This window comes from Xenopus laevis, chromosome 9_10S, assembly GCF_017654675.1.
Source record: "Xenopus laevis strain J_2021 chromosome 9_10S, Xenopus_laevis_v10.1, whole genome shotgun sequence".
NCBI classification, from domain to species: Eukaryota; Metazoa; Chordata; class Amphibia; order Anura; family Pipidae; genus Xenopus; species Xenopus laevis.
Genome location: NC_054388.1, coordinates 44,382,924 through 44,403,505, shown reverse-complemented (window position 1 = coordinate 44,403,505; position 20,582 = coordinate 44,382,924). Strand labels below are relative to the sequence as shown.

At 40.1% G+C, this 20,582-nt stretch overlaps 1 protein-coding gene across 1 annotated transcript; it reads right to left on the bottom strand.

Annotated features, from left to right (window-relative positions):
* Positions 1 to 1,373: 1,373 nt before the first annotated feature.
* On the bottom strand, positions 1,374 to 20,116 carry hs3st3a1.S (heparan sulfate-glucosamine 3-sulfotransferase 3A1 S homeolog). The gene is made up of 2 exons (XM_018238575.2): positions 19,348 to 20,116; positions 1,374 to 5,233 (listed from the first exon to the last, which is right to left on the bottom strand). The coding sequence occupies exons 1-2, from the start codon at positions 19,728 to 19,730 to the stop codon at positions 4,615 to 4,617; spliced, it is 1,002 nt and encodes a 333-aa protein (XP_018094064.1). The 5' UTR covers positions 19,731 to 20,116; the 3' UTR covers positions 1,374 to 4,614.
* Positions 20,117 to 20,582: the final 466 nt, after the last annotated feature.

Sequence of the window (20,582 nt, the reverse complement as noted above, 5' to 3'; positions counted from 1 at the left end):
TTGAACATAAAAAAACCTGTTTGCTCTTTTGAGAAATGGATTTCAGTGCAGAATTCTGCTGGAGCAGCACTATTAACTGATTCATTTTGAAAAAAAAAAAGTTTTCCCATGACAGTATCCCTTTAAATGCCTATATGGTAAACAGAGCAAAGTCCTTGAAGTTGCTAGTGGTAGAAGCATAAACAGGCAAGACTTTGTGGCAATGGATAACTAAGCACTAATGTTGGGAGAAATAGTGTTAGAGGATTTTTCTTTTGCTTTAGCTCAAGACTAAAAGCATCACCACTTAATATCTTGTTATATCTTAATATCTTGTAATATCTTGCTATTCTGGTGGCTTGCGTGTATCCTGCATGCATTTTTCATGTCTCCCACATAGGCTCAGCACAGAGTTCCCACAGGTAATTTTGTTACAAGGTGTTGAGCAAAGGGCACGAGACGTTTCCGGCATGTTCTGACCTGCTCTTCTTACTCCCTTCTGTGATTGATTTGTAGCAGGAATCATTTTATTGGAGCAACATGTTTTCTTGGCCTGAGTTGACTTTGACTTGGTGCCCAAAATGATCCCACACACCTTGATTTTCATGATCCTGTTTCATGGCTCGTGCACGACCCGGCTTTGGGTTTTCTTGTTTGTGTGCATTATAGGGCTCGCCCTTTGGCTACAGAATATTTAGATCTTTAACAGTAGAAATTCCATTTAATATGTAAGTGAGCACTTGTACTGACTGGCGTATAAATATGGTGCCTAGATACTATTAAATTGTTTGCCATCAGCATTCATAAATCCGCCCTTCTATTTACTTGTCGGTTTGTGCTGTGCAATTTGGATGCAACCTTAAAATTGCAATCTTAAAGCACCATATTCAAATTCTTACTAGCACAAAGAAGCCTTGTACACCTATATAAGTAAAAGGCCCTGTCCATGGGCTATTCAATTTCACAACAGAAATCTTACGGGATTGGGAGTTCTATATGTATGCATTAAGGTTGTTCGTGTGCCCCTTCTACCTTTATAAATGGGCACAGGTTTTCTGCTGCACAGGAGCACATAGCAACTGGGGGAAAAAACTGGATTGTAGGAAACCTGATATTAACCCATAACTTTGCTGTTATGGATAAACCACTTCTGCATCTCACATGCACAAAGGCAGCTAATACCCCATAATATTTCTCCATGATTACATGACCCCCTTCCCTCCAGAGACACATAGCAATCCCACTAGGATTATTTATTCAAACAATTCCTGAAGATGACATAAATTCTCTCATATTTATATCTTATCGAATAATAAAGAGTGAAGCACGTACGTGTTCCATACACATCGCCCCTCCTTATAAATCAAGTAAAAAAAAAATCCATACTCTCTTCGTTATTTTGATAAAATATAGTTTTATTTTCTCATACAAAGTCATAGTATGAATTTTCAGGATGCAATATTTTTACTTAAAAAAAATCTTTCTGGTGTAAAATTAAATCTGCATTGTCCATACCACAAAATACCGGATTTACAATGTACATATTTTTCGGCTTCACTTGTGTTCTTATATTTATTTAAATTTTTTTTTGTAAATTTTCTTTCATATACATATATATTTAATATATATATCAATTTGCTATTCTAAGCTATTAGGATACAGAGAGTGGGAATAAAATAGATACAGACTTTAATTACCCGGGCTGAATAAAACTCAACCATATTGTCATATGTGCGGAATCTAAGCACGGATCTCTACTTCGGGATGCAAAGACTCATGGGTGACATGGACCAATTCAAAGTTAGTTGCGGCCAAGTAGTTAGATAGAGTAGGCCTTGGATTTATCAGCCCTGTATCCTCTAGGGCCAGAGAAATGTTATAAGACCTGTATCCTAATTACTAATACCGATTTCTGCATAGCAGTTTTCTTTTTTAGCAGCAGTAAGACAAGTACTTCCTTAGCTGTTGATTAAGCCACTTACTCTTGGTTATTATCAGGGTCCATGACAATCTAATGACTGCACACCCCAGATTTATGAGTCTACAGCACTATTCTAAGTCTCACTGGGAAAGTGACATTGTGATCTTTCTCTCGTATCGTATGAGAAAAATGAGGCACAGTTGCTCAGATGAAGTCAATTCATCATGTTAAAAACCCATTTGTAAGCTCTCATTGCACAGAGTTAATTATAAAGTACGGCGATGGGTGTTGAGAAAACAAGGAGTGCTAAACATTACATGTTATATGATGAGGGAATAGGGAAAATGGATTGGCACATTACAGATTATTCACTTTAATAGTTTCATTGGGGTATAATTCAGTTTGGGTTGTTGTAAGAACCTAAGAGAAGTTACCGATTTGGGGTGCTTTACATGTCTAAGGAAGAGAGCTCGGACAGAATACTATAGCAAAATCACAATAAATGGAAATCGTTCCATGTGTTTGCTACAGTAGAAGATCTGTCCCCCCAAATTCTATTGCAGTTTTATATTATGTTGACACGGAACCATAAGTCACATAAGCAGATGTACACAGGAGTTACACTTGGGACTTGATATATGGCTTAAAGGAATGTCCCTGGGATTTGGATCTGTTTGCTATGTAAATAATATGTGTATGAATCAGCAAGATGAAATTATCAGCAAGATTTTGGAATGGAGCAATCACATCATCAGCATAAGATTTCTTTTCCAATGACCAACTGTGAGTCTGTGACTTATTACCCATTATCCTGTGCAGACAGCAATTTGCAAATGGACTATATATATCTTGATAAATATATATATTATTTTTTTTAAAATATTTCAGGCCATTTTTAATAAAAAAAATATTTTTCTAGCCCATTTTTAATTTAAAAAAAAAATTCTGGGCTGTTTTTAATAACAAAAATAGATTTTTTTCGGAATGAACCCATAGAATCAGAGCAATTCTAGAAGGTCAAATAATAATCAACCAAATTGCCAATATTGCTCTTTAGACAGTCAGATGAAAGATTATGCATCATTTAAAATTGGTTAACTGCAAGATCTATGCTGGGGGATATTTTTCCTTCAATAATAAAAATGACGTTGTATCAATGAATTAATATCGTAAGTGCGCGGCTGCCCTGAAGCTTTGCTGAGCATCCTTGGATCTACAGCGCAGCGAGTAATTTATTGGGCCACTGTGTAATTGAATGCACATCTGTGACATGAAATAAATTAGGCTTTGTAGTAATGAAGTATGGATTGATATGACATTTACTGTATTGCTGGTCGAAAGGAAGGCATTTTGAGAGAGTGAATGGCTTTGGAGACAATATTTGTTTTTTTGATATAAAACTAGCACATGGCCATTGACATGTTTTTCAGGGATTTTTTGGTGGACAGATTTCTTTATATTCACAAAGTTCTGGAGGTAAGACCTCAACCTGACATGTGCAGTTTTGGGAACCTTTTCACTATCGAAGACATCTGAAAAAGTTTGCCACAGGCATGGAGGACTCTTAACCAAATAATGCATTAGTAAAAGTTTTGGGGCAAGTATGACCTGCAGAGGGCCTGTTCTTAACATTCATGGGAAGTGACTCATATTGAACCGCAGTTTTTAATAACCTCAACAACTGCAATGCATGTGCCATGTACATGATATAAAACATCTATACTACAGATCCAAGATCTGGTCAAGATGCTGAATCGATGGGAAATATGTAAGGCTATAAATGTTACAACAGACATTTTCCATCCACAAGCAAGTTACATTGAAGATCAAGCATTATCTAGTAGCAGGACATCTAAAGCAACGGAGTAATAATGATCACCTTTAAGGGTCAGGGCACACGCTCAGATTCGGGGAGATTGGTCCCCCCTTCTACAAATTTCCTCTTCTTCGGGGCGACTAATCTCCCTGAACTGCCTCCCATCCGACAGAATGTAAATCACTGGCGGTATGGCACTCAGAGCGCTTTGTTTTCCGAAGTCGTCTCACAAGGGAAAACGAAGCGATCCGAGTGCCATCCTGAATCTCCCCGAATCTGAGCGTGTGCCCTGACCCTTACTGCTCATGCGAGTAGCTTCTTGAGGTGAGAGATTACTCATCAAGTCCACTTGCTTAATAATGTCTACTAATAGATAATGTATATCATGACCTGGATGAATGAAAAGCATCAGTGTGTGCGTTGTTCCAATAAGTCCACCTTACAGTTATGAAATATGTACCATGAGTCTCTGATGCAAAAAGGGACACTACTGCTAAACAATGTCCGGTTCAGCATGAGGCTAAGGTTAAGTGAAACCCACAATGGATTATCTATGAGGAATAGTTCAGTACCCGTAAACATAAATACCAAAGTAACATTGTGCTTTTCTTCTGTTTCATTTAATGACTATGACAAGAGCACCATTAGTGAATGCGTTAATGGGTTGGGGGCACAAGCAGCAGATACGCCTGGCTTCAAAAAAAAAAAAGATTGTAGAAGAAGGAATGTCAGGACTTTATAAGCAAACAAACGACCGCATGGTTAGGCAGCTTAGTGAATTAATTGCTTACGAATTAAAAATAAATTATAATAAAATAGATCTCTGTACATTTTTACAGGGACACACGTCAACACGTGCGTTTACTTCACATAATACTATGACAATAAAAAAGGGTTCCTAGTCCCAACCAAAATCATGTCCGGTCATTTGGTAGAACTTCATGTTGAAAGGCCGGTAAAATTCCCGCAGTCTTTGCACCACTTTCGGGTCTAAGTTGGGGTGAGTTCTACCCTTAGTTTTCCCTAGACAGTGCGGTTTGCTGCTCCCCTCTGCTTTTTTCAGACAGGGAAAGCCTTTAGTCTTGTTGAAGTAAAAGTGTTTATCGGTGATGATCCTCTTTAACCCCAAGAAATCCTGTACCCGCCCCAACTCTCCTGCAGGAACCGTAATGAGCCTTTCCCCACTCACAAAGAGGATCTGGCTCATGGGAAAATACTGCAGCCAGTTCTCCAAGTGCTTGGCATAGATCCCGATCTGGATGGCACTCCACGATATGTCTATGAGACCCGTAGTCCTGTTTTTGAAAGTCAGGCTCTCAAAACTAGGGATGTCCGGCCGCTTGGACAGCGTTTGTGTATAGTCGGATATAACTCTAGTTACTGGGTCCCTCACCACCACTATCAGTTTGGCATCTTTACACATGGCAGAAATCCGGGCCGGTGCTTCCTTGGTTACAAAGTAGCTGGGAGTCTTCTCCATGGTGATCTGACCATCCAGTGTCCTGGGCATGAGATCCCTGGAAAGCACAATTGGGAAAACTGTCATGATACAGTAAAACCAAGTTGATATTGTATACATTATTAGACATCATTGAGTACATTTTCTCTTTTTTGAGTTATTTAGCTTTTTATTCAGCAGCTCTCCGGTTTGCAATTTCAGTCATCTGGTTGCTAAGGTCCAAATTATCCTAGCAACTGTGCAATGATATGAATAAGAGACTGGAATATGAACAGGAGAGGGCCTGAATAGAAACATAAGTAATAAAAAGCAGCAAAACAATACATGTGTAGTCCCCAACCAGTAGCTCTTGAGCAACATGTTGCTCCCCAACCCCTTGGATGTTGCTCTCATTGGCCACAAAACAGGTGCTTATTTTTGAATTCCAGGCTTGGAGGCAAATTTTGGTTACATAAAAATCAGATGTACTGCCAAACAGAGTCTCCTGTAGGCTGCCAATCCACATTGGGGCTATCAATAGCCAATCACATCCCTAAAGGCCCCCATACATGGGCCGATAGTCTGCAGCTTATTGGCCCGTGTGTGGGGCCATCCGACGGGAGTCCCCGATTGATATCTGGCCAAAAGATGGCCAGATGCCGATCAGGCAGGGTAAATAATACCAATGGATCGCAGCTGCATCTGCACGTTGATGCGATCCTGTGATCCGACCGTCCATATGGCCTCCATTCTGATCGGATCAGCCCAATATCACCCACCTCAATGTGGGAATATCGGGGAGAGATCCGCTTGTTTGGTGATGTGTATGGCCACCTTTATTTGGCACCAAACAGGACCTTATTCCATGTTTGTGTTGCTCTCCAACTCTTTTTACATCTGAATGTTGCTCACGGGTGAAAAAGGTTGGGGACCCATGTCCTAGTAGTCTATGAACTATAACTGCATGTTCTCATATGTTTGTAACCCTGCTATCAACTAAGTATGACCATTGCTAAATGCTGGGCCTCAAAGTTGGGGGCCGGGGGGGGGGCTAAACCAAGTACAAACCCCACTGCTTTAAGCCTTTACACAAGACCTCCCCTACAGAACCTAGTTATCTTAAGCGTTTGAACTGAAGCACTGAATGTTTGATTTCAAACTGGTTTCTAAGCTTCAGAGATAAAAAGCTTTGTAACATTTGAAGTCAGCTGAATTGCAGGTGTTACAGCAAAGAAAAAGAAATGTCTCACCCGAGAGCAACCAGCCCAGACTAGACGGAGAATGCAACTGGTTTCAAAGGGAGAGAGGGAGGCTTTGTACTGAGTGTGGTCCCTCATAAACAGGCAAATAAAATTCCAAACACAGTGTATCTTCAAGCCCAGGTATCTTATTTTATCTCTATAATGAGAGTCTATGTTGTACTACAGACAGAACAAGTCTGGATGGGAAAAGCCATGCTCATCTGCAGTTATCGTCTAGCCTTTATACCTTCAATCCTAATGGCCACACAATATAATTCTCTGGACACAACCAGTTCTCCTAGAATCTAGTTTCATTCAGCTTTATATGCTATTATCCCTCATTAACAAAGCAATTAAAGGGCATCACATCCTTTACAGCTGCCATAAAACAGATAAAGATGACATATCCAGATGACTAAACAGAGCGGCTACAAATGAAGCCATTTCTGTGGCCAATTATAATCTCTTTACTCATCCTCACTGTGATAATAGTGGTGATTGCTGCATGGAACAGATTGTTAAATTGCTTTAACAATTCGCTACAAATCTCAGTGGATTAAAGGGGCTTCTAATTCGTTAGCAAACACGTGCAGACTGGCACTGACTCACCTGCGCTCATTTAATCAGAATGGAATCATTGGCTCGAATGTTAATGAACATAGACTGAATGTGCTGGTCCATGGCATGCTGGGAATATGTGCAAACCTTGCATCCGGATTTTGTAAGGGCTAAATAAGCCCCCATTGGAAGGAGATATCAATTTGATGGAATATCAATTTGATGTTGCAAAATGTACATTTGGGTCATTATGAGGGTCAAACAAACATGTTCCCTTACACAACCTCCAAACAACCACACAGGAGCACAGTATAGTGGCCGGTCAACAGCAGGATTATTTAGGCATGAAACCAGCCAATGGGGTGTAGTACACCCTGGACAATGGGTCAGAGGCAGCATTTGAAATACGTGTTAACCCATTAAGGACTACACAGGAAAGACTACAGTGCACTCAATACAAAAAAAGGTGTCCTTGTGCGGTACATTTTGCTAAGCTTGTTGTCTGAACCATTGCAGCGCCTGCTCATCATATGACTCTCATTAGCAAAACCCGCAGGTCAGAGTCATTTGCTGCTTCACAAACCTTCCAAGTTTTTTTCTTTTACAGAGCAGCATGAGTGGCTCGGAACAATACAGGATGGCTGCCCGTGTGTGCGGAAGGTTCTGGGAGGCATAAAACCTGACATGTTAGATCCTGCGGGGACGAACGATGTTTTGTTCTAAGATGCAGCAGGAGATTCCTGTACCCCGCAGGTTTGTTTTCTCAACTGTTGCAATCTGTATTCAGTCCGACTGAATACCTGCCCCTCCTCCCTCACCCCAGTTTCTCATCCGCACTGTCAGGCTCCCCTTTCTTTTTTCTGTCTGCGTGTCTCTGTCTGCTCTGCATGGTCCCCACACAATTAGCCTCCACTGTTCCCATTAAAAGACACCCTCCCCTCCTATTCTGGCCTCTATAAAAAGTCTTTTTCCACCCCCCCCCCCAACCACTTGAGCCATTGTGTTCACTTAAGAAGCTGGAACTGGATTGGTCAGGGCTGGATGAACCATGTGAGGACTCCCCACTGTTCACTTTTTAACAGCTTAGCTCTGGGCAGACACTAAATGCTGAGTGAGCAGTGAAAACTCATATTTTAATTTAATAGAAAAGCCTTTTCTCTTTGTTTTCTCACCCGCAGCTTAACAGCTCAACAGGCATTACACTAAGTGTTCACTGACCATTTCTGAGAAACTGCCTTTGTGTAGGTACCTTGGTTCTGTCTCTTGTGGCTCCACAGTTCCTGTAGCTAAACACAATAGATGGACACTGACTTGGACACTGGTTAGGTCTGAGGCTGATGGTACTTTAACTCTTTCAGGCCTTTGTTTATTTCCCAGAATTGTCATATTCATATAGGCTAGTCCTTTGGGTTTGAACCCCATTTTGTAGACTAACATATAGTTAAAGTCCCTTAACAAGGGTTACAGATATATAAAAACATTGTCATGTCATGGTACTAGGGGAGAAGATAAATCCTGGGAAATGCCAGAGTTGTTTTGCTAGCAGAGGACAAGAAACAAAAATAGTGTATTTTCCCAGTGCCCAGGGGCTGTTCCCTTGTCTCAGCAAAATGACCCCATTTTCATTAGGATCATGTCAAATCCCACCTGTGGGATAATCCTTCAAAGCCCACTAATTGTAAATACTGCTCTCCCTGCCCTGTAATAAACTACAAACATGGCTAGACTCTTAAGCAGCAGAGCCAAGATGGGCCTCTAATTATCAGTATCGGAAATAATGGAACCTGCAGTTTGTTTAGGGTTTCTTGAGCGTTTGCAGGTGATTACATGGATCCTGCTGTGCATTAGGCTGGGGCAGAAGCGTCCCTCTTTCTTAACCATGAGTTCTTAGATTTTGTATAAATTCCATAGCTATTCGATACTCTGCCTTTATCACCTGCACATCAGGGAGCATGCAGGTAATAAAAAAATGGCAGTGTTTTGGTAACAGTTGCTGCTCTCCCAAAGAAACCTCGTTGGATGTCTGTAAAAAAATACAAAATTTGAAGCAAATTCCTTCCAGGAATATTGAAACATATATAGGATGTGTGAAGTCAGAACATTCCTGCATTAGATGCATGCTATCTTAAATTACCCTTTGTGGAGAGCAACCATCAATTATTGCAGTACTAACTCTGCTATAATAGTAGCTGAGAAGTACTAGCAGTACTAGTAGAGGTGTGAATTAAAGTTCTGAGTTTGGAGACCCTACTGTAGGCATATTCTTCATTTTGGCTTATCAACATTAATGAAGTTTCAGCAAAATTTGAGTTGGAGATAAAGAGAGCCGATACATGCACACCACAAGCACTGTCAGTAATGATTTACTCTATAAATGTCCCATTTGTTGGATGACTCTGCAAACAAAAGCATTTTTATGATGGAATTGATATTATTCCCTCTGATCCCACAGTGAGAAGCCCAATCACGCTCATCGGTATTATCAAAGCCAGCTCAGTCAGGCCAACTCCAAAAGTCAACGTCAAACATGCCAATGTTTCTGGACAGTTCAACAACGCAACAGGTGAAGGAGGCTGAGAAACTCGACCCAGAGAACAATTACATCTCTCCCCGCACAGTACTTGGAGACCAGAGACAGTGTGCTGGGGCAACAGGCTTTTCCCCCCCATGACCTGGATTATCCCTGCCATCTGTGCTGATATTTCACATCGTTCTAGGGGCAAATGAAAGAACATAAGAACTCTGCTGACAAGTTATCCAAGATCCTTCCTCAACTCCAACAAGATGGTCAAGTAAACTTTAAAGACCAGGTTGACGTCTGACTTATAAACCAAACGCTGATCATAACTGAAGTGTATTAAACAACTGGTCAAATGAATGTGGAACATCCCTGTGCAATTTACATTTAGTAAAGGGAATGTTTGTGGAGTTTTGCATGGGGGCATATAGAAATGTTTTTTGTTGGTGATGATCCTCAAGGAAATCTAATTACCCTTAAACAATGACTAACAAACCGACAACCCAGCTATTGGCCATCCTATGCATGTAAGACATTTCTTTCGAAATACACGTTTCCTCCTTTCTGCTTGCGGTCTCAAACCCTGGGCTCCTACACTACACTATAGGCAATAAATAGTAACTGCTTGAGCCAGAAAGCCCTGCAAAATGAAACACAATCATATTAAAAACACCCAAAAGCGTCAAAATGATGCTGAATTTTTGAAAACGTTGCAGTGTTCAAATGATAAAAATCCTAGAACATTATGTTTCAAAAAACAAGTAAGGATAGCAAGGGCATTTGCATCGTTAGCAGCAAATAAAGCTTCACGATCACTGCATTACTTTTCATTTCACAGAGGACGCATTGTCTGTGCTCGGTTTGGCGATACAATGTACAACAACTGCGAAGGAACTTTGTATTTCTGTACAACAGCGTTGCCAAGTGTATCACTGGAGGATCATTACCCAGCTCTACCATCTACAGATTTATAAATAAAAACCATTCTGAGTCAATTCGGCTACGGCTGTATTTACGTATCTGCTTTCTCTTTGTCACGGTAAATATATATTTCAAGTGGGGAGGTTAGATTTGTTAAGTGTGAGAATTGCCTACTCTTGGGGCTAACACTGTGAGTTGTGAGCCATGTGCAGCTATGAGTCCTCTGAAACATCCCAGAAGCACGTCCGATGTGCAGAGCCGAAAGAAGGGGGGTAAAAATATTTACCAGGAGAAAAATAATCTGATTTAATTGAATGCTGCAACAGGAGCCTCTATGGGTTTCTGTAACAGCACAGGATTTATTTTCCATATCCAAACCCCTTTATTAAACATTTATTTTGGAATCAGAAAGTTCTAAATTTATAGCTATGTTTTAACATATATATACGGATATACAGTGCATCAAACTCATCTCTGCACAGATCTCTATTCAGCTGCATTGAAAACTTGGGTCAGGAAAGAGTTGGCATGGGCTGTATTAGTGCGACTGCATACGGAGAATAAAGAAGTGTTTGTATTCTTATGGGAGAAAAATAGAACAGAAAAGTTAGAAATAGTTCAATCAACTTTGAACAACTTTGTTTTATTTCTTTTTTTAGAATTACATTTTTTTTCCCCAATTTTATTTGATATTTTAGATGGAGAGAAGAATAATAATGATGATATATGTGTTAGTTAAGGATCACTAGAAGGGTCTTGGCATTTTATTTTGCATTATAAATATTATAATTACACTACTAAAAAAAGCTTATTAGTGAACATTCGTTATTAAACTAAAACTATAGATAAAAAGTAAAGTGTACATGAAAAAAGTGTGTGCACCTCTAGTACTACAGAGGGATTCAATATCAGTGCAGTGAAAACTTCACCCACATCCTTTTTGAAATTTCAAATTGGGAAACTTATTTTTCCCTCCTAGGAAAACATTCTGTGAAAATCAGAAAAAAGATTTGATGCTCGGTCTCTTTCTAAACTTGTTGAGGTTTCAGAAAGATTATCGAGGAGACGGGAAGATTTTTTTTTTCTGATTATTGTTTTTGATTTATTCTTTTCTAAATTAGGATTTCCATGAAACAAAAAAATGGAAGGAAAATTATTTATTTGAAAACTAAATCTAGAATATGATCATTTAAAATTTATCATTTGTGCTTCTCATCAATAAATGACTCATTTTGCAAACATGAATAAATCAATATTAAGGAAGTTATTTATCAAAGTCCGAATTTATCCCAATAATATTAATTACTGCGCATTAAAACATTACTAAAAATCGTTTGGTACCATGTAAAAATGGGGAATGGATTTGGTAGGAGTAGCACACTGTATCCAGCATCAAAAAAAATATAAACGACTAAAAAAAAAACACAATTAAAGTGTAATTAAAGGAGTTCTGACACTTTAAATAATGTAACAGGAGTCAGGTCTCCTCTGGGTCCTTTTTATTAGCTTTAATAATCTGGCTTGCAACACTTTCAGAACTCAATGACAGGAGTTTCAAAAATAGACATATATTGCTTGCTATTCCATTTTTAAATACATGTAAAAACATTGGATTTTTTTTTTAAATACTTTTAATAAATTGTATTATTTATTTTTCTATGGACATTGGCTCTTACACATATGAATATGGTTATTTATTACTTATGTAAAGAGTACATTTTCCCTTTAAGAATATGGTTGTAGAAATTCACCAGCTGCCCATTGGATGTCAGATACTAGTTCAGTTGCTGCCTATTTTCTTCAACATGATTTTAGTATTAGGTGTCCCAGATAGAAAAAGAACTACAAAACTGACACTTTCCTTTTAGTTAAAAATGTTATTTTTTACTCATTTGGAACAATTTATGATACAGGAAAAATAGTTCCAGGCCAAAGAAAGGTAAACAGAACAGGGTAGCAGCCTGCACCCCCCCCCCAATATACCAATATACTAAATTACCAAATTATTCATAATTTATAACGAATTATGATCTGAAATCTCATGCAGTTTCACTCTGAAACTATTGGATCATACATCTTTGTGGCCACTGGGCATGTGACCCTCATTCACGGATTAAGTCAGCTGTTTTCCTGGAATAGGGTTCCATAAAGGTGACAGCATCCAGGACCTTTTAAGGGTATAACAAGCGACTGGTTCACCAGCTTTAGAGAAGGCCTGCAACTAATTTCTCCTTCTGACAGATTGTCGGAAACCGCTATTCCCAGCATTGGACACACAAAGTTATCAGATCTGGCTGTCCCGCTACTGAATAAACGCAGTGGTGCTGCCTCGGCTCACATTCCTACTATCAGCGTAGGTGCTAATAATTTGTAAAGAAAGCTCCTTCCTAAATACCATGGCCTGTCAACTGCTCAGGGCATCAAGTCCCCATACGTGGAGTGGCTTCAAGTTATTTGGGTTCAAATGCCCGAGGTACCCTTAGACCATAAGGGGTTCTGATATAGTGTCACCCTAGCTGCCCTTTAGGATGGGCCCCAGGGTACAAATATATACTTATAATACACAAAAGCCATGAATATCCTGTAAATTATATCCTTATAAACGGTCATGAAACTCCTTGGTAACTTATAATATCCTCATATTTTACAAGAGGGGGTACTTTATTCACTAGATAATACACAAAGGCCATGAATATCCTGTAAATTATATCCTTATAAAAGAGTTCTGATGTCATTTCTGTCACATGACTCATTGAAACTTGTGTACTATAATAAATAAAGTACCCCCAGTTGTAAAATATGAGGATATTCGAAGTTACCTCGGAGTTCCATGACCTGCATAATAACACTCGGTAACTCCTCTGTAACTTATAATATCCTTATAATTTACAAGAGGGGGTACTTTATTCACTTAGCTCATAACAAGGTTACAGATATATAGAAACATTGTGGTAAGTCAACCTGCTATAGTTCTGGGGTACCCAGGGTACAAATAAGCACTCACCTCAAATCTCACCCTAACTGGCCTTCAGGCTGGGCCCCCTTAGCTCATAACAAGGGCACAGATGCATCATACATTACTTTGTGCCAGACTTGCAGTTTGGGAAACTTATGGCAGAAGGACTTGGCTTAGTTTGTATTGAACAGCATTTGAGTGGATATGTGCAATTATATGTTTTTGTGAAATATTGCTTTTCTTAGGTTAATCTGCTAAATATACAGATATCTAGTATAGGTCAATCTATAACAACTGGAGTTTCTTCAGATGTCACCTCTTTGAAGAGTTACAATGTGCCGTTGTGATTGGATTAGTGGAAGAGTTTATATGCCGAGAACTTCCCACACCAGTCAGTTGAACTGAAGAAGCTGCTCAGATGAGTAGTGAAACGTCTTCATTGATTATTCAGCAAGTCCAGTTGTTTTAGATTGACCTATACTAGATATACTATGACCAGGGGTGCTTCGCCAATGAGGCAAGTTGAGGCTGTCGCCTCAGGCGGTAGCGCCCCACTAGATACCAGGGGCAGCAAAAATGCTGCTCCTGGTACTTTAAGAGTGAATTTCTGGGGGAGGGGGGGGCAGCAGCAACTGCTGCTGCCTCAGGCGGCGGAGGGACCAGGATCACCCCTGACTATGACCTGGATGAATGAAAATCTTCATAGTTAAATATACAGATATTTCTCTTGTTAGAATAGCTTTACTAAGGTAAGCTATCTGGCAGCTCATACAAGGCTCATGCAGCTATGAGAGATCAGACCTATTTCCTGCAAGTCACTGTAACAAGAAATCCGTACCTGCCATAGTACTGCCGTTCAGCTTGTATTTTACTGTCCTATTAAAGGAAAGTTATTATTCATGGGTCTGGGTGAAGGCTGTTTATCTTGCTTAACACTAGTCTTAAGGCTGGCACCATCCCAAAATAACTCATTGATTACAACTTGCAGCTTGGAGAGCTGAATTTGGCAACAGGGAAATGTGGATCGTTAAACTGCACCCCACCCCACACAGACAAGGCATCTGTTAAGTGTTATGGTACTTTAAATGTTTATAAAAGTAAATTAGATTTGTAATAATATAGTGGGGATTTTATAGCTCAAGCTCTATATAATGAGCCACAAAATAGTCTCTTCCTTCACATGGAATCAATACCCTGCAGATGTCAATACTGAGAGTTGTACATCAACAACAACTCAATGGCTGCAATGCTTCTAGTAAGCTTCTCTCTCCCTACTATACCTTCTATCCAACAGCCACAGTCCCTTCCCAGAAACTATTATCATACTGTTACTATTGGCACAATCTCTTCCTACTATACCTGTTATCCCAAAGTCACAGTCCTTTCTTATAGACTATTATCCCACTGCTACTATAGGCACCATCTTTCCCTACTATACCTGCTATCCCACAGCCACAGTCCCTTCCCAGAGACTATTATCCCACTGTTACTATGGGCACCATCTTTCCCTACTATACCTGTATTCCCACAGCCACAGTCCCTTCCCAGAGACTATTATCCCACTGTTACTATGGGCACCATCTTTCCCTACTATACATGCTATCCCACAGTCACACTCCCTTCCCAGAGACTATTATCCCACTGTTACTATAGGCACCATCTTTCCCTACTATACTTGCTATCCCACAGTCACACTCCCTTCCCAGAAACTATTATCCACTGTTACTATAGGCACCATCTCTCCCTACTATACCTGCTATCCCACAGTCACAGTCCCTTCTTATAGACTATTATCCCACTGTTACTATAGACACAATATCTCCCTACTATACCTGCTATCCCACAGCCATAATCCCTTCACAGGGGATATTATCCCCACTGCTACTTACTTGTGATTCAACAGTCATGGTTCCTGCAACACAATTTAGAGGCTATTGTTTGTACCATACACACAAGTCATTGACAATTCATCACCAACAATTCTAACAAGACACAAAATAATGTTACCTACCCAAGCTGCACTGATATTAATAACTCATTCTACAGAGAGCAGCAGAAGGCTCTAGTCTGTTGTAACAGGTCTGGTGTTTGTTGGCCCCTAACAGCCCTGCTTAGTAATTCTTGGTACTGGAAGTTGCCTTTATCACCTGCACCACATTCCTCACTCTCAGCCAACCTGACAGTCTGTTCTACTACACTCAGCAATACATGAATTTGTAGTAGCCACCGGGAGTAATGAGGGGCTGACACTCTGGTAACAATGGTCGCCACTGACTTGTTAAACTTCATTTAGGCTGAGAGCCAGCTAAGATTCACTAATAGCCAGAATCGTAGAAAAGTACACTGCAAGCCACGTGAGCGATTTGTAGCTGGAATAGTCATGTCCTCCAAGCCTCCTTTTTATGAGCCACAAAACTAACCCGCATGGTTTCTTTACTGTATTAACTTATTTATGCATGCAGATCAGAAGTGACTAATTGAGATCCCTGTAAATTGCACTTCTGGCTAATGTGAATTATTGATCATTTTCTACAGGAAAATTCTGCCCTGGATGAACCTAATTATTCCATTCAACATTCAAACCATCCCCTTTTCTTTTACCTCTCCTTCCGTCATGTCTACTTTCCCCTTCCATTAAGGCTGCTCCCGGTGAGGATGTTGTGCAGTAACCTCCATTACCAAGGCTACTAGAATTCAAAAGGATTAACCTTTTCCCAGCCAGAGATAATCTGCCCGACTTTCAACCCACATTTAACTTTTTTTTGTTTTTTTGTTTTAAAAGGTCTAATGTTTTAAAAGCCTCCTAAAAATGCTTTTGAGTGTAACACTGGTTTCTTTATCTTTCCCAACACTATTTTCATCCATGTCACATTCTCCTTGATGAACGTCACCATCCCCCCCCCAAGCAGCCGCTAAAATCCCCCCATTCCCATACGCACATGAAAGCCAACACTTTACATTAAAAGGCAAAACTTCACATCTTTGATGGATTTTACCTATATATATATATATATATATATTTATTTAAGTTTAGAATTAAAAAAATACAATTGTGACACTATTTATCAAAATCTGAATTCTTATCATGTTTTAAATAAAAAAAAAGTCAGACCGAACTAGAATACACAATTTACGCTTATTTATCATTAAAAAAAAACACAAAAAAATCGGATTGGGAAAAAACACGAGGTTTGCGGATTGTCGCACGAAAACCTCAACTTTTTTTTGTCTTGTGAAAAATCAGAATTTGACGCTCGAAAAGTCTGTATTTTTCATGAAATTGCCAGAAAAACCTTTGGATTACTGTACAAATCCTAGCGCAGACCATAATATCTTCAAACTGCAAATAGGACCTCTGCCATTGACTTTTCCAGGACCTCGACTTTTTTCATCCTCAGGGTATAAAAAACCTCAAAAAAAATCTAGTTTTTTTCCCCACTAAAAATTCAGATTTTCTAGCAAAAAAATAAATAAAATATATTGAGTTTTTAGCAATCTGACTTTTATAAATAACACCCTGAATGTCTCACTTCAAAGGGATTTGATTTTTACCTTTATAAAATCGTTTCATAATAATGTCTAAAAAAATATATGTTGTCGAGATCTGGCAGATTATTAGTTATCAGTCAGATCTGAGCGCCGTGTGGCAGTTCAAAGACAATATTAGGAGAATATATAGGCTGCCTGGGCAATGTGTGAAGCTCAATAATGGGACAAAAATGGCACTTTTTAAAAAAGAAACAGTCGGCACCAACAAAAAAAAAAATTAAAGGGAACTGGCAACATAGATTATAAAATAAATATTAATAAACGACTGAAATGAAATTGAAATGTATTCTATCATTTTTCACTTTTAATTGTAAAACATATTTTCTTACTTCAACTGTCAGTTACAACATGTTATAATCAATTTTGCTCTGTTATCATTTCATTTTTTTTAAATGATTGTTTTTTTTTTTACTTATTTCAAATTGTTAACACATATTTTTACTCTGCCAGGTTTATTTCAATTTGCCCATAAATCCTGAACCTCTCAAAAATAACCTGTATTTTTCTGTAGTTTGTAAAAACTTCTTCAAAAGTTTAAAAACAGTTAAAACGGATTGAGGCTTTAAAACCAGAAGTGTAGCTGTTATAGAAAATGAAGTTGCGGGTCTCTCCTTTACTATGATGATTTTATTCACCCAACCCCAATATTGAAGCTGTCGGTTTATAATCTCAATCCAATTTCAGAGATGAATTTTAAGAACATAACTACTTTCGTACACAGACAAGTTTGATGACAATCGCAGCTTTCACTACTCAGACTTCCCAACAGAGGTCACTGCAATACTATTTTCTCACGGTCTATCAGCAAGCTGTTAGGGCTCTGCACAAAGATTTCACCATTTATTTGCCCTGTGTCCCGATATAAAAATCAGCTTCTACAAATAATGGCAGTGTTCTGCTTGCAATAAAAATTTCATTCAACTTTTTTACAAATGTCAGAATTTTTAAAAAATATCAGAATTTTTAAAATATATCAGAATTTTGAAAAATTTTATTTGAATTTTGAAAAATCTAATTCGAATTTTGAAAAATTTCATTTGAATTTTGAAAAATTTCATTCGAATTTTGAAAATTTTTATTTGAATTGTTAAAAATTGAATTCGATTTTTTTTTAAGATTAAGTTAAATCCCACTCCCAGCCTTGAGCTTGTATTAAAATGATCCTACAGCTAAATTCATGCAAAACTGATGCTCAGTGCTAATAATGCCCCAATACTATGACCGTGCAGCTCAGATACTCAGTTAGAGGGGATGAAATGATAAGACTGCAGTCAATTTACTAACGCTGATTAGGATTGCATGTAAATACTGTTTGGAAGTGAGTGCACTTACAAAATCAATAGTTTGTTGCTTCATTCACGGCGGCTACTGAATTCTGCTTTTGATTAAAGCCTTTAGATCTCCCCTTTAAACGACTGAGTATCTCTAAAGAAATCAATATTTTTACATTTAAATTTCAGCTGTGTTTTTTTTTTTTGGTGTATTGTACTTTGAAGGTTCCTTTGCCCTCAGGGAGAGAGAATATGTTTTAAAATAATTCTTACAAAATCTTCTTGGAATAACATGAACACGTCCCGTCGAGATCAATAGAAAGTGGGATTTTTGTTGTTGTTGCTGTGAGTAGGTGACCCCCTCAGTGGGTGACAAGAGGCAGCTGCTAAATTATGAATCTGTACAAGGAGAACAGAGGAGAGCGCTGACCCCCCGCCTGCACCCTTATTTTTCCAGAGCGAGCTTTTGTATAGGTTATTAGTCAGAAGGGTCTCTCTAAGAGGCGGCAGAGAACACCAGTTTCTCTCAATGAGGATCTGGATATGACCCTTTACTAAAACCCTCTGTAAACAAAACACCAGACAGTAGGTAGTCACAGCAGGTGAGTGGAAGCCCAGCCGAGGTGGCCAGATAGTAGAAAGCTCTGGCACTTAATGATGTAGAGAAGTTCTGAGCATATACAGAATGTACGTCATTAAACAGCATTAGAATGAGCTCTCTCTGACTCACTCCCTATTCTCTTTAATTGGGGGTTCTGCATAATAATCCATTATAGTGTATTATCAGCACAATTACCATAGTAGCCAGGGGAAGATTCTGCGACCCCAAAACATGTTACATTTTGAAAGTCTTGGGGGGCTTAAAGAATGAACTGTGGGCTTGAGTATCATGTAGTTACACCAGTGATACTATCAGCCCATTGGTACCTGGGAGTACTGAGCAGGACACTATTGGGGTTATACTGTGACAATGTCCCTCCACAAACTGCTCAGGGGCCCATGTGAAGCTGAGGGAGGTGCAGGGGTGGGTACAATGTGAGGGTGGAATTGGGGAAGAGGGACATTAGGATTATGTGGCAGAAGAATGAGATGTCAGGGGGAAAGGGAGAAGGATAAATAGGGGTTGTGGGTAGAATGGGCAATAGATAGGAAGCTTTTGGCTCTATTGGGGGGACTCACCTGTACCAGTCTAGTCCCTTGTCATAGTTGCGATCGAAGAAGTGGGGTTCAGCCCCCACAGCCCTGATGTCTGGGTGGACCCTGAGAAACTCCAGTAGGGCTCGGGTACCCCCTTTCCTCACGCCAATGATAATGGCTTGGGGCAGTTTCTTGGTTCCAGAGCCGCTGTAGAAGCTGGAGATGGACGTTTCCTCGCCGGGAGGCCGGGGCTGGGCGCGGAGCAGCAGTTGGGAGAGGAGCCCGGGTTGTTGGGAGGGCGCGGAGCCCTGGAGGGAAGCGCAGGAGCCGGCGCACGAGTAGAACATGTAGAGGCAGAGGAAGATCATGGTGCACACGGGCAGCACGAACCTTCTTCTCACGAGGGACACGGGGCTGACATCCATAGGGGCATCATTCAGCTGCAGCACCCCCACCCCGGGACGTAATCCTTCCGCGCCTCTGGCCAAATCCAAGCGGAGCAGCCCTTCCGCATCCCTGGGCACAGGGCGGGGGTCAGAGCCTGCCCCGGAGGTCTCTCCATAGATCCGGGGACATGGGCACCCTACTGCCAGCTTCCCTTGGCCACACAACGATCCGGGGGCATGGGGGGTAAGTGCACCCTAATTCCAGTTCTGTACAGGCGCAGACTTATCCATAGCCTGTGGCGAGTGGAAGTTACTGTTGGATCCCGCCAGTCATATATATATATATATATATAGTCCGACGCGCCAGCGATTAAACTACGACCTCCCTGAGCTACTGCCTCGCACACACTGTCCGCTCCTTCCCTGCCCTCGCTCATCCCTCAGCCCTGGGGAGGGCCCCGCCGTCACAGGCATCGCGCCGTCCAATCACAGGAAAGCTCTCTATGCTAATTAGCCATTTGTTGGTACAGGGCAGCCGTAGTGGGAGGGGACTTGGCGACTGGATTGGCCGCAGATTCTATAAAGAGCCGGGGACCCGGGGAGCCTGACCACTCAGTGCGGAGAGAGGAGCGGCAGCAGTAGGACCGTATGGAGCCCCAATTTGTATCTTTGTACAGTGGTAGAAACTCCAGTTTACAACAAAACTGGTGTAAAATGCGGCAAAACGTTATGGTATTTAGTGTATGACCTGTGTGTTGCTGTATCTTTATTATCTGTCTGTCTTCTCAAAGAAATACATGTGTATAAGCACTGGGACTGGCCAGGTCACTGTTTATTCATTCTGCCAATAAGGTTATATACAAACTTAACCCCTCCTTTTACATCTACAAT

Excerpts from the sequence above, each read along its gene's own strand:
- hs3st3a1.S (XM_018238575.2), bottom strand. The coding sequence starts at position 19,730 with ATGGATGTCAGCCCCGTGTCCCTCGTGAGAAGAAGGTTCGTGCTGCCC. Across the intron at positions 5,234-19,347 it reads AAGGGACTAGACTGGTACAG|GGATCTCATGCCCAGGACAC; the intron begins GTGAGTCCCCCC and ends TGTGCTTTCCAG.